The 13,587-nt window shown below is 36.7% G+C and overlaps 2 protein-coding genes across 10 annotated transcripts; both read left to right on the plus strand.

Moving 5' to 3' along the window:
* The first annotated feature begins 90 nt into the window (after window positions 1–90).
* On the plus strand, window positions 91–4,804 carry LOC136247481 (extracellular serine proteinase-like). The gene is made up of 6 exons (XM_066039202.1): window positions 91–371; window positions 515–667; window positions 788–913; window positions 1,504–1,675; window positions 3,315–3,717; window positions 4,196–4,804. The coding sequence occupies exons 1-6, from the start codon at window positions 93–95 to the stop codon at window positions 4,656–4,658; spliced, it is 1,596 nt and encodes a 531-aa protein (XP_065895274.1). The 5' UTR covers window positions 91–92; the 3' UTR covers window positions 4,659–4,804.
* A 1,893-nt stretch (window positions 4,805–6,697) lies between these two features.
* Window positions 6,698–9,680, plus strand: LOC136247482 (uncharacterized). 9 transcript variants are annotated; one of them, XR_010697593.1, is made up of 8 exons: window positions 6,698–7,939; window positions 7,988–8,150; window positions 8,277–8,381; window positions 8,432–8,685; window positions 8,746–8,774; window positions 8,868–8,960; window positions 9,404–9,468; window positions 9,528–9,680. XR_010697593.1 is itself a non-coding variant. In XM_066039203.1 (8 exons), exons 4-8 carry the CDS (start codon window positions 8,371–8,373, stop codon window positions 9,601–9,603), a joined length of 399 nt encoding a protein of 132 aa, XP_065895275.1. In that variant the 5' UTR covers window positions 7,358–7,677; window positions 7,732–7,939; window positions 7,988–8,150; window positions 8,277–8,370; the 3' UTR covers window positions 9,604–9,680. The 9 variants fall into 9 exon arrangements, 7 of the variants coding, with proteins under 7 accessions (XP_065895275.1, XP_065895276.1, XP_065895277.1 ...); XM_066039203.1 differs by having other exon boundaries at window positions 7,358–7,677; window positions 7,732–7,939; window positions 8,621–8,774; XM_066039204.1 differs by having other exon boundaries at window positions 7,358–7,607; window positions 7,732–7,939; window positions 8,621–8,774.
* Window positions 9,681–13,587: the final 3,907 nt, after the last annotated feature.

Here is a 13,587-nt window from a genome sequence, read left to right on the forward strand (position 1 = left end):
CAATAATATTATGCTAACAAAGGTTTTTACCACAGCATAAAAGAGCAGCAATAACTGAGACAGAACATAAATTGCATATTGATATTAGCAAGATGAATATCAGAAATCACCTACAGAAGATCTTACTTGTAGCAGTGACTGCAGCAATGGCCACTTCAGTGATGACTTGTGACAAGTTGATAGATGACAGTAATTCAGTGGGGAACACTGGAGTTAAGATAATGGATACCGGCATATACATGGTTAACACTACTCATAATACCAAGTCACAACAAGTTCAGTATCTTATAGAGATACTAGATGGAGCAAGAGATATTGAATATATGGAAGAATCATTCACTGCAATATTGGAACCTAAAGACCTTAAAAAGGTACCATATATCAAATGATTATGTAGTCTAACTGTGTACTATGCTATGTACATACATTTATCTTAATAAAATAGGTCAGGTCATGAGGTTATAAAGAATAATATCTATTAACTATGTATTGTAAACTTGTCTTCTCCGTGTAGTTATGTAGAAGTGAATTGGTGAAATCTATTGAGCTGGTTGAACTGATGAACAATACTCACAACTGTACGAAGTTGATCAGTGGTGAACCAGGACTTGTTGTACCTACAAGTTACATTGTGATGATGAAGAAATTCTCTAACATGTCTGAAATAGTGAGTGAATATATTCTATGTCATGCAGTGCTTTGTTTATCAATGGTAATGCATGCCTTTGAATCAAGAAGATATATACACAAGGGTGTTATACTAGCATTTCGCTCTTTTCTTTCTTAGATGCAAACTATTATCTCTGCAAACAATGATGTCAACAATTCAGTGATGACCTCTGGAATAATTGAATTTCAAAATCGTCACTATGGTGGAGCTATTATGCGAATGAACAGTGATGGAGTTAACTTAGTAAGTTCTTGAAAGACAGACAAAGTATCATGCAGTTGTAGTATATTTCCAAGTCACGGAGATCATGAAGGTTTGTGCTTTCCCATGAAAAATCTATAAGAAACCATCAGAGCCTTAACTGGATTGTTTGGGAATAAGTAAGCCCAAACATATGCTTGCCTTCAAAGGAACCCAAACAGCTTCCAACACATTGCTCAAGAATTAACAATACTATTTATCTGTAGTGCCAGCACCAAGACATGTCAGTGAGCTTCCAAAATCGAGACACAACTTTTAAAATTCTGTAACTCAGCAATACAAACCATTAACTCTAACCTACTCTTTGATGCTTAAAACATTTTTTTAAGTTGTTTTCAAAAATGGACAACTGGCTTATTTCTTTTCTACACCTATTTTTGCTACAGAGGTGTTAAGCAAGAGCATAAACTAATTAACTCAGTATTTAACTACATGCACTTAGCTACCAACTAACTGGCCAATTAATCAAGAAATTTGGAGAGTCATTGTGGATGAACGTGATAAAACTGTAACTGTATGACAATTTGATTCACATGTGGTGTATAAACACATTATTTTATTGTTACTATTAGATGTGTCAGCAGTCAATGGTAAAATACATAGAAGAGGATCAGATAGTGGAGACGACATCACCAACAACACTATGGCATTTGGATAGGATTGATCAAAGTGATCTTCCACTTGATGGACAATACTCCACTATCAATAATGGGTCAGGAATCGACATCTACATTCTGGACACAGGTTACCTATAGCTTATGGCATTATTATTGTTAGTTGTATATAGTTATGAAATATACTACACTCCCTGTAATTAACCTATTACCCCTAGTTCTAGGTCAGTGGTAGATACAGGGAGGCTCTTGAGCCCCTCCAATTATTTAGTATACCATTTGAGGTATTCTAGTACAGCAGTCACAGATTTTAGAGCAGTGTGTAGCGAGCTGCAGTCAAACCTCTCTAATCCGATGCTCAATGGGAGCTATACATTTAGCTGGATTAAGGAGGTTATGGGATTATCAAGTCACTTCTGTAATCTGACATTGTACTATGTGAGATTACACAGTAAATAACAGGTAAAACAGATCACACAAGGTTTTAAACATGAATTAAGTTTAGAATTGGCAAGTATTACAGCGTTTTACTATTATTGTCAACCAATTAAATGCTAAAAAATTATTTTCTGTGATTGTTTTTAATGCTGCTATTATTCTCTGTTGGAATACAAAGGTTGAAAACAATGTATTTCCAAGCAAATTTGTGTCGAATTACGGATTACAGAGGTAGCTTTCTATACAAAAGTGTTGGTAAATGACATTTTGGTTGTATTAGAGAGGATTCTGAATTATGCAGGTGTCAGATTAGAGTGATTTGACTATCTATAAGGATTTCTATGTACTTCATGAGTGATAAATGCATACTAGTTGGATGGATGGGTAGCTATATTGTCAGCATGCAAAGTGTCACCTTTTTTTTATTTTGGTCTCACCATACCAAGCCAGACAATGCGGTGACATTTAATTTTGACCACCCCCCTCTGGAATCTGTGCCTGTTCTAGCTATACTACTGTATTGTCTTGATCACTTGGGCTTTAATTTATTTTTAAAATCATAATTGTCCCATATATTAGTCACATGCTACGAAAATGTAACCTGTTTTACAAATCCACAACAGACCTTAACTCTGATATTGATATAAATTTTATTGTAAGTATGTTTCACCTTTACCTCTGCTGGAATACATACAGTGATTAATGTTATCATAGCGAAATAGCATCTCTCCTGATACCATTGTAACACAAATACAGATGAAGTTAATAGTATTGTCAAAGTTAGTATGGTGTGTATATTTCCCAACATGCTTATTGCTTGCTATTCTCTTATCCAGTGATTTCAGCTTGTGAAAACGACAAATAAATTAATTTTGCTACTGCACGATGGAAGTCCCCATGCTATCACAACCATTGAAAAATTCGGCCATTGTTAATGTGGATCACCTGTGTAGATGACCTTTTCCATATAATTATCCAATCAGATTATTATGTGGTGGAATTTTGTAAAATCAACCATACCGGTATAAGTACATTTTAATGATCAAATAAAACATTAAAATTTTTTATATTGCAAATCTACTTGTTAATGATCCTCAATACCTTAAATTACAAGAATGAAGTCTTTTTTAAAAGTGCTGCTCTTTGCTATTAGCTAATAGCAACTCACTGAAGATTAATTTTAAATTCTAATTATTTGATGCATATAATAATGATATGGGTGATTTTTCTAAAATTCAGTAACACAATTATTGTGCTTTCTGTATTATTTTTAACACACTAAAACAGGGGAATAATTATACCCAGTTAATGTGCATTTTTGTTCATTACAGGAATCAGATTTGACCATGAAGAATTTGAGGGAAGAGCTAGATATGATTTTTACGACCCAACAGATTTTTCAACTGGTAGTAACCAACAAGGAAGGGACTGTAATGGTCATGGAACTCACGTTGCTGCTCTAGCTGCTGGAAAGACATTCGGATCTGCTAAAGGAGCCACACTGTATAGTACTAGAGTACTTGGTTGTGATAATAGAGGAAGACGCAGTACTGTACTACTTGGAATAGATCATGTCATTGAACAACAGATAGCCAGAAAGGACAGGAAGATCATCATCAACATGTCACTAGGTGGTTCAAGAAGTCAATCATTACATGACGTTATTAGGCAAGCTACTGAGCAAGGAATACTGGTGGTGGCTTCTGCTGGGAATGGCTTAACTGATGCATGCAGGTAAAGTCTCAAATGCTGCTCATCACAATTACAGTACATATGTACAAGAAAAGGACAAAGCAACTTATAATACTTTGTTATCAGCCATGTGTAAAACAATTTTATAATCAATGTATAATATTATGCACACATGCTTGCATGCTTTCAGTGCTGGTCACTGTAAAGTGCTAATAACAATATAATAATAATATGCATGTACCTTCATAACACTGACATCTGCAATACATATGTGACCGGATTAGAGACCATAACTTAGTGTTTAAGTAAGATATTAATCTGAAATTTTCTCCATTCATTAAGCTATGTTGATACTCAGCACTGACCAAATTTCAAGTCATTAGAATCTGAAGTTATAGATAGTTGAGGACAGTAAATTAGATGTGTGATGACGTAAATCTTGTAACATAATTATAAGCATTAAACATTATTATACTCTAATATTGATCAATTTATTGATTATTTTCATTACAATATGTAGGTTCTCACCTGGAGCATCACCAGATGTCCTCACAGTTGGAGGAACACAACGGAATGATGATCTATACCTTCATCGTTCTGCAAGGGATGGTACAAACTATGGAAGATGTGTCGACATATTTGCTCCAGGACAGGATATAACAAGTGCTGGAATATCAAGCAGAGCCGCTGTGGCTACATTTCGTGGTACGTCACAGGCTGCCCCTCTTGTGAGTGGAGCTGCAGCCATTTATTGGAGTGTAAACAAGATGGCTACACCATTAGAAGTAAAAGATGCCATAATTTCAAATTGTACCCGTGACCGGCTGAACGTTGATGCAGTAGTGCCACCAAGCTTTCAAGGGCAGACACCAAACTGTCTTCTTTACATATATCCATTTCCACTACAAATAGTAAAGAATTTTGTTAGGAATTTTGTTTTAAAACACTTTTCCACTTTTTCTTATAGTGAATTGCTGAACTAACTCACTGTAAAATCCTGAATTTCATAATGTACTTTTCTTCAGAAGTAAAACTACACTAGAATGACTATAGGACATTATGCAGAATTTTATGATTGTATATTATTTCACATAATCTTTCATGTTAATTTTATTGTGGTTATTCTCGTTTCTTCTGGCTACTTTCTGTACAGTGTAGTATTGATTGTTGATCAAAAATTCTAATTGTGTACACAGATGTGAATCTTTCCCAACTACTTCTAACTAATATATATATCAGTGGCGGATCTAGATGGGTCTCTGGGGTTTCGACAGGGCAGTCTTAAAAATACATTATAAAACATTGTTGTACTACAATTTGTCATAGCAAGCAACTATATATCACTGTATTTCAGTATCATGCATGCAGTTGCACTTAACTAACACCATTTATAGCTACTGAACCCTCAGCAACACTTCACTTTTCATCCCCCACTGCATTAAAAACGATCGAGATACTCTAATAGAGCAGTGAAGTAACTACTCTAATAGAACAATCAAAGCTAACAGCTTATAGTTACCATCTTTGCCCTATAGTTAGCTATAGTATTTACAGTTTAAAGCATTGGATTTCTTGTAATTGCTACCTAAAAACTAGCCTAAAATCCAAGCTCAGAGCTTCTGAAATCTCAAAATTTTCCAAGAAATGTCATCAGATGTCTTATTCAACTATACCAACTTTTAGAAACCCCCTTTTAAAAATCCTAGATCTGCCACTGTATATATACCACCCCAAAAACACCTTCGCTGTAAAAAAGGCGCGCCCAAGAAACTACAAGTACCTGGAACCCAATGTAAAAAAGAAAAAGAAAAATCAGCTTAGCTGAAGTGAAAAGTAACTGGTAACTTAAAGAGCTGATATCTGAAGCGGCCAAGAATACAATTACTAAAGTTTAATTCCTTGCAAGAACACCTTGGCTATAAAACAGGTGTATACATGAAAGTAACTGGCAACTGAAATGGCTGATATCTGAAGCAGCCAAGAATGAATGGTCATATACAACTAATTCAAAAATTTAACACTGAACCTTTATAATTCAGCTGTGTTCTATATTCACTCTTGCTGCATCGTAAAGTAATTTCTTTTAACTCTAATTGGCTGGTAATTTGGCTGCCTTTTTTAATAGTCAGTATAATAGAGCAAAAAAAGGCGGCCAAATTACCAGCCAATTAGAGTTAAAAGAAATTACTTTACGATGCAGCAAGAGTGAATATAGAACACAGCTGAATTATAAAGGTTCAGTGTTAAATTTTTGAATTAGTTGTATATGACCATTCATTCTTGGCCGCTTCAGATATCAGCCATTTCAGTTGCCAGTTACTTTCATGCATACACCTGTTTTATAGCCAAGGTGTTCTTGCAAGGAATTAAACTTTAGTAATTGTATTCTTGGCCGCTTCAGATATCAGCTCTTTAAGTTACCAGTTACTTTTCACTTCAGCTAAGCTGACTTTTCTTTTTCTTTTTTACATTGGGTTCCAGGTACTTGTAGTTTCTTGGGCGCGCCTTTTTTACAGCGAAGGTGTTTTTCGGGTGGATATCACTCATTTTTGTCAGTGATAGACTCTACATTTGGTTTAAAAGGTAATTTTTTTGGAAATGAGCAATTAACATTAATGCAGAATATTATCTTGGAGAGTCAGTAAAATCCATACATAATAATGACCGTAAATTCGGAAGTATGAATTTACGGTGTAGTATGACTGTTCTATTAGAGTAAATTTATCTTTACTGCCTGCACGTCATGAATATATCTCATATCTGTGTATGTTAAATGCTTCAGACACCTAATTAAACTTGCAAGTGCCTAATTAGTTCACAGTTGCTACACAGCTATAAATACATTTGTAATTGTTATCATCATAATCATTTATCATGTTATAACCATTTTTTAATATTTTGGTCACAACTTCAGGATTAGAGCAGCAGAGAAAGGAATAGAGGACTCAACCATCAAGACTTGTATATGGGAGATGGAACAGTATTGCGATGGACAATGCTTGTACTAACCCCTCAAGGGTGTTGCAGTACAGTATAGATGCAAGACCAGAGCCTCGATCGTCACCTTTTGACTGTGGTCACAACTTCAGGATTGGAGCAGCAGAGAAAGGAATGGAGGACTCAATCATCAAGACTCGGGGAGATGGAATAGTATTTCCATGGACAATGCCAGCACTAACCCCTCAAGGATGTCACAGTGCAGTATCGATACAACCACTCCAACCAGTGCATAAGACCAGAGCTCGATCATCACCTTTTGACTGAAATTTTTATACTTGATGAAGCAATTAAAACAAAAAAGTTGTAGTACTTGTACTTTCCTGAGGGAACATGTCCCCAGAGTCCCAGACTCCCTTGCCTGTTCAGCAGAATAATAGGATTGAGCCTTACTACCACTTTCACCTTTATTCTTGGCCTGAATGTACATATCAGCAACATAATACAGTAGCTGTAGATAATGCTAGTTAATGCCCCTAGGCAGAGCTATAGGGGTGGGAATTTTTCCCTACTATCATACTATTTCTTCTCGCAGTTCTTTGCCTGGCCATCATCAACTGCTGTCCATCATCAACTGCTGTCAAAACATTAGTCTCGTCCCCCAGACCCTTCCTCAAGCATGCTTATCACACAAAAATAACTTAGTTTAGCAGTGCGCAAACAATTATTCATTGACAGCTTATACTACACTTACCGCATTGTTGAACCATGTATACCACCAGAATCCACCGGATTGACAACTAACACGTGATCTATTTAGGGGAAATCTCGTGGAAAGTCCCTAATTACCTTAAGCGGACACTCGTGATACGTGGTTTTAAATTGAATGGTTTAAGAATGTAACTAGATGGTGAGGCGTACTTTATCGGCTCGACTTTACTGAGAAACTCGAGCCCCTCGTGAAAAACTACATCGCTTGAGCAACGCTTGAAAAAGTAAGAGTCAAGAATACTGAGGGACTCTATGATATATGCCGGTCTTGATGCTAACGAAACGAGGAGTGAAGTTTGTGCAACGTGTCACATCGCCACACACTGATTCACCGTGTTTGTGCGATAGGGTTTTTGGACCTGTCCACCAGATGTTGAAAGGAAATTCATTCCACCACATGTTGAAAGGAAATTCATTCCAACTTGTGAAGTTATTGGTATACTCATTATTGGGGTCCATGGGGACATTGATGATCATTTACCAGTCAGCTGTAAGTAATGTCACAACAGAAGGAAAGGAACTATTTCCATACCCCTATGGCATACTGATTTTCCAGGTCAGTTTATGTACACCCAACCACAGAAATGCAGAACTTTGGTTGCAGGTGGAAAATAAACACCTTTTTACTCAGTTACAAGAGATTCACCCAGCTGGGATAAAATGTTGAAGTGAATGTCATTAGTACCTACTTGCGGTTCATCAGGTATTGGACAATTCCAAGTGTCCAGATTATGCAGTTGTCCTCATGTTCAAGTTTACACATTTAGGCAAGTTCCACAACATCCTATAATCTATTACTATATCAGTGTGGAATAATGCTTATATAATATTTTTCATATTCCAGGCTTTAGGTATGTGTATTGTATTTAACACCTGCTTGTTGGTTTTTGCAGGCCATCTGGTCATACTGGTTTATCCACTAGCAGTTGAATGTGATCATGGTACATATGTAAGTTGAGACCATGCAGGAACAAAGATACAGGTGTCATGAATTTCAGGTCAGTTAACGTTCAGAGGAATTGTATTATTGCAATTGTTCTTTTTGTAGTTATCAATTATCAGTGACCAGTTTGTGATAGCGTACTTTTGTTTGACTAATGACCAAATGTTCTGGTTTACATGCTTACCCAACAGTTATGTTACTCACTTAACCTGCATATGGGATATATATTTTTAGTTCATTTTGATTATTACAGCCTGGCATATTGATTTTTTGCACATTCTCTTTTTAATTCAGTGCCTGCTGGATTGTTTCGTCAGATATCGAAACAGGTGTCTTTGGTGTTGCGACCGATGTTCCAGGTCAGTTTGCATGTGTGTTTAATTTAAGGTTGACTTCAGTGCCTGCTTATTCTTTTACAGGTCTCGGTATTGAGTGTCATGAATTTCAGGTCAGTTGACGTACAGAAGAATTGTATTATAATTGCAATTGTTGTTTTTGCAGTTATCAATTATCACTGTATACTAGTGATGTGAATTTGCAGGTCAGTCTACTCAGATGTATCAGGCATAGTGTTGATGGGTTCGAACAAGTATCCAGTGTAGACTGTAGTGGCATCAAGGGTGTTAATTTCCAGGTCAGTTTACATGTTGTGATGTTAGTGATTTTTCCTAGTACCCAGATATTAAGTGTATTGTATTTAATGCCCACCTGTTATGTTTTAAATTATGGTATATCAGTGTAGACAGTGCAACAGTAAGCCTTCTGTGTTGTAGTAACTATTTGTTTCATAATATTATGCTGTTGTCCCAGAATGGCACAATTTTTGGGCAACCAGTGTGAAGTCCAGTGGTACAAACATTGTATTATGACCAAGTTGTGATAGCGTACTTTTGTTTGACTAATGTCCTAGTGTTCTGGTTTGACTAATGTCCTAATGTTCTGGTTTAACATGCTTACCCAACAGTTATGTTATTCATTCACTTAGCCTGGGATATAATTTTTGTTCATTTTGATTATCCATGCTATTATTGACACAGCCCGGCATATTGATTTTTTGTACATTCTCTTTTAATTCAGTGCCTGCTGGATTGTGTCATCAGATATCGAAACAAGTGTTTTTGGTGTTGCGACCGATGTTCCAGGTCAGTTGCATGAGTGTTTAATTTAAGGTTAACTTCAGTGCCTGCTTATTCTTTTACAGGTCTCAGTATCGTCATGCTGACATACAAGAAATCATCACTATTGTTGGAACTATTTTTAGTCAAGTCTTGATGTGATGTTAATTAACGTTGTTACACATTGTTGTATGTTTACCATATGGCAAGAAATTATCATGGCCATCATGAAATTTGAATATTGTGTAAGTTGTGTGGACCAACCCCAACTCATACATGGTCACTGGTAAACCACGAACCACATTCGAGCCACAACACCACCAACCACATTTGAGCAATCCATTACAAAATTTTGTTTCACCATTTGTGTGTGCATAATACTTAATGAAAGCCACAACACAAGTTACATGGTACACACTACATAGAGGTGGTAACCCCTAAAGGCTTGTTACCTTTTGTATTCACCTTATCGGCCTTTGTGGTTAATCTATTAAAAAGTACATGTAAATAGAGAATTGAAGAGTATGCTTAAAGCACCTTCGCTAGTGATTTTGTTCTTCAAACCATAAGACAACTGGCGATTTATAAACGCTCGCATGGGGTGTGGTACTAAATGGAATTTAAAAGATTTCTGCTTAAAACGCCATCTCTAGGGAACTTACGGTTCAGCACGCTGTCACAACTTGTTTATCAGGCATTAGAGTTTGTGTCCACGTCGTGTCTTTAAAAGTTATTGTAGGGATTAGAGGTTGATTGAAGAAAATACGCGTATAGGCAAACCAGGATTGGATAATGTCAGTGCTAGATGGACTATACAAACACGGCTATGTTCACTGGTTGACTGGTATAACGTGACAGTAGTTGTAACATAAGGTAGAGAAATAAAGTGAAATACGCCTATTTTTTATTTTGCGATGGTTACTTTTTTATTTTAGCGAGGTCGCAAGAAAACTATGATGATAACGACTCCTAAAGATTTTTTATCACGTAACGCAATACAAATCTATTGAGAGATGTTGCGTAATTTAGGAGGACTAATATTGCGAAACCGGCCCTACACGTAAATAACTCACAGTAGTGGCCGCGAGTCTTTTAATTGGGCGTGCGCTTTGTAGTTTCTTGGCCGCGCGACTCACTACTGTGAGTCTTGATATAAACTGATCAACTTACTGGACCTAAATTGCCAAAATTAATAATACTTCAGGGGCGGTTCCAGGGGAGTTTCTCAGGTTTCTGGAAATGATAATACTCATATCTGAGTTTGTACATTAATAGAAAAAATAAATAAAACCGGTGAATGGATTGGCCAGTCAGATTGAATATTCTAATAGAGCAGTCAATTACTCTAATAAAGCAGTCACAAGCTATGTAGCTATAAATGAAATTGTCATGTACTTTATCAGTGGTATTGGTACATAGTTAGTGGAGGGCAGTTATTCTCAGCAGGTATAGTTTTTTTTTTTTGGTCTTTACCAAAAGTCTAGCCAGCTATGCTCCTGATCAAGAACCAGTCATGAAAAATCCTGAAGCCGCTTATGTACTGTCTATATACTACTGCAAGAACAGTGGAATAACTGTGGAGAAGTTAAATGTATTTTATTATATAATTATATATACCCTGCTGTGAAATATGAAAGGCAACAGACAAAATTAAATAAGTTTCACCCGTGCACAGGAAGTTTAGTAGTAGTGATTCATCTTTGCTGGTTATTTTTCACGCACATAAAAAAGATTATTGTGACTCTAGGTTTATATGATGTTTCATGAAGATAACAATCTCATGGATGTCAGATTCTGTAATGCAGTCACCAGGGTAAAGTGATACTTATAGAACTTTGCGTGGGCGAGATCAAAGGAAAAAGTGTACTTTAAATTTCATAAAGTACACTCTCAGCCAGCCAACTGCTTCATTGACCACAAAGAGTGCTTTATTGCACCGCAAAGAGTGCTTTATTCGTTCAATAAAGCACTCTTTGCGGTGCAATAAAGCATTCTTTGTGGGCAATAAAGCACAGTTGCTCACGTGCCTTAGTGTAGGCTAATAGCCTACGGGGCTCGCGCCAGTACGACAAATCACCCAAGCCGGTGAAGGCTGATAGCCTCGCCGCGCTGAGTGATCAATCACCCCAGCCAATACGAGTTCCACCACTGGATTGCTTTTATAGACATACCTAAATGCTTCGATGATGGGTGGGAGAAGGTAACGTTACTGTTACGTTTGTTAATGTAAACGGACAAGTCCTGGAGATATCACGGAAATACTTCACCATGTGACTCACAATAGAATCGATTGTGGGTTGCAAGCAAAACCTGCCAAAAGACGCAATGAACGTCTACTATCCAAACTATGGTGAAATACGCGTGAGTTACTTTGTTAAACTAGTTTGTGTGCGTTCAGGCTGCTATTAATAGTTCGTGCAATGCTTGTTAATTACGAGTCCTAGAGTATGGTGAAGCTACACGACTAGAAAGTTCCATAAATCATTTAAAGCATAGCCTTGCTCGTGCTATATGAAAAATAAAGTACTCGGCCGCGTGTCTCGTACTTTATTTTTCATATAGCACTCGCGGCTATGCTTTAACATATACATAAAGTGTAGTAAGTTGGTCACTACATTGCACTGTGTTAAACAGATTACTACTATTGCTCCAATATAGTATAACAAACTTACATGTACCCATAACAAAAAGATAACTAGACAGGTCTGCAGAACAAATTTTCCTTGGTCATAAAGCTTCCATGTTGTAAACATACACAATACATTCAGGGTATCCCTTGTCTAATCAAGTGTTCTGCAATCATATGCAGAACACTTTTCCAAAAAAATGAGTTACTTTGTTAAGTTAGTTTGTGTAACTCAAAAGATCCAATGTTGCTGTTTTATAACCACACTTATAAAAATTGATTGTGGGTTTGGGTTTGTATTGCCATAATACATATGTGACCAGATTTGTGAAAAGGGGCCACCACCACATGCTTTGATGATTCATAACTTCACCTTGAAAAATGTTTATTAACCTGAACTTTGGTCAGTAGTAAGCACTGTCACTGCTATGGGATGGAGAAACTTTCAGGTTGATATGCTACTTGTACACTAAGATATGGACATTTGGTCCCCCCAAATCATACAATTGGATGTGTGTGTGTGTGAAAGACCCCTTTTCACAAATCCAGTCTCATATCACCTTTAAATGAGGTGTTTCTACACACAATGAATGCAAGTACCATGTTGTATGCCTAGAATACAATATATTCATAGTATACATAAGTTTCACAGTTTTCATGGTTAGTACAACTAGTGTGAAACTTTATCACATGAAAATTTATGGTCTGGTAAGTGTGTACGTGAGCGACGACATGTTACAGTAACGCTTAGTCTTTACATGGATATCACACCAACAAGATGTTTGGCTTTCTCTGTATTGGTCACTGTGCCAAATCTTGCGATAGCTACTGCCAAAGTCATCATTTCCCATGGAATTGTCGCTACAGCACTGCTCGGTACAGATATGCTTTAAAATCAATCTACATCAAACCAAACATGTTTAATCAACCACCCTTGTTTTAACATTGGATTATATTGATCGCCAAATCACACAAATATATTCATATAAAATACCCCCTATTATCTAAGTACAGTAGGTTGGGGACTACTAAACTTTGGTTTTGCCTTGGTTTTTAAGGATTATTATGCTTGGTCTGTACATTGTTAAAATTTGAGTGTACTAATTCGTAACAACCCTGTTTAACTGGAAAAGCATTGGGGTGTTGTGACAGTACTCCTTGAAAGCATAAAGGGTTACGGCTGCACCTATAGGGTGCTGCTTAACCCATAAACCACAAAATGATATGTAGCAACGCCCCTTCAATTCTGTAACACCTTATATGAGAGAGCTATGATTGCACCTCTTGGGATAAGTAGTTGCTGCAACACGTTGTTATCAACACCACCGAAAGGGCTACAGCAGCACTGTATTTTGAGGTGCTTTGAGTACAACACCTTTGAACAAATTGTTGAAATACTCAGTCTCTGTAGTTATCAAAACCTCCATAGACTACAACACCTACTAAAAAGAGCTATGTCTCAGAATATGATACATACACTTTCAGCTATGAACACTCCAGTACAAGGTGACAAAATGTCT

This window comes from Dysidea avara, chromosome 2 (assembly GCF_963678975.1).
Source record: "Dysidea avara chromosome 2, odDysAvar1.4, whole genome shotgun sequence".
Classification (NCBI taxonomy): Eukaryota; Metazoa; Porifera; class Demospongiae; order Dictyoceratida; family Dysideidae; genus Dysidea; species Dysidea avara.

Coding starts and splice junctions, on each gene's coding strand:
- LOC136247481 (XM_066039202.1), top strand. CDS start 93: ATGAATATCAGAAATCACCTACAGAAGATCTTACTTGTAGCAGTGACT. Junction 668..787: donor TCTCTAACATGTCTGAAATA/GTGAGTGAATAT, acceptor TTTCTTTCTTAG/ATGCAAACTATTATCTCTGC. Junction 3,718..4,195: donor GGCTTAACTGATGCATGCAG/GTAAAGTCTCAA, acceptor TACAATATGTAG/GTTCTCACCTGGAGCATCAC.
- LOC136247482 (XM_066039205.1), top strand. Junction 8,961..9,403: donor TCAAGGGTGTTAATTTCCAG/GTCAGTTTACAT, acceptor CTTTTAATTCAG/TGCCTGCTGGATTGTGTCAT. Junction 9,469..9,527: donor TGTTGCGACCGATGTTCCAG/GTCAGTTGCATG, acceptor ATTCTTTTACAG/GTCTCAGTATCGTCATGCTG.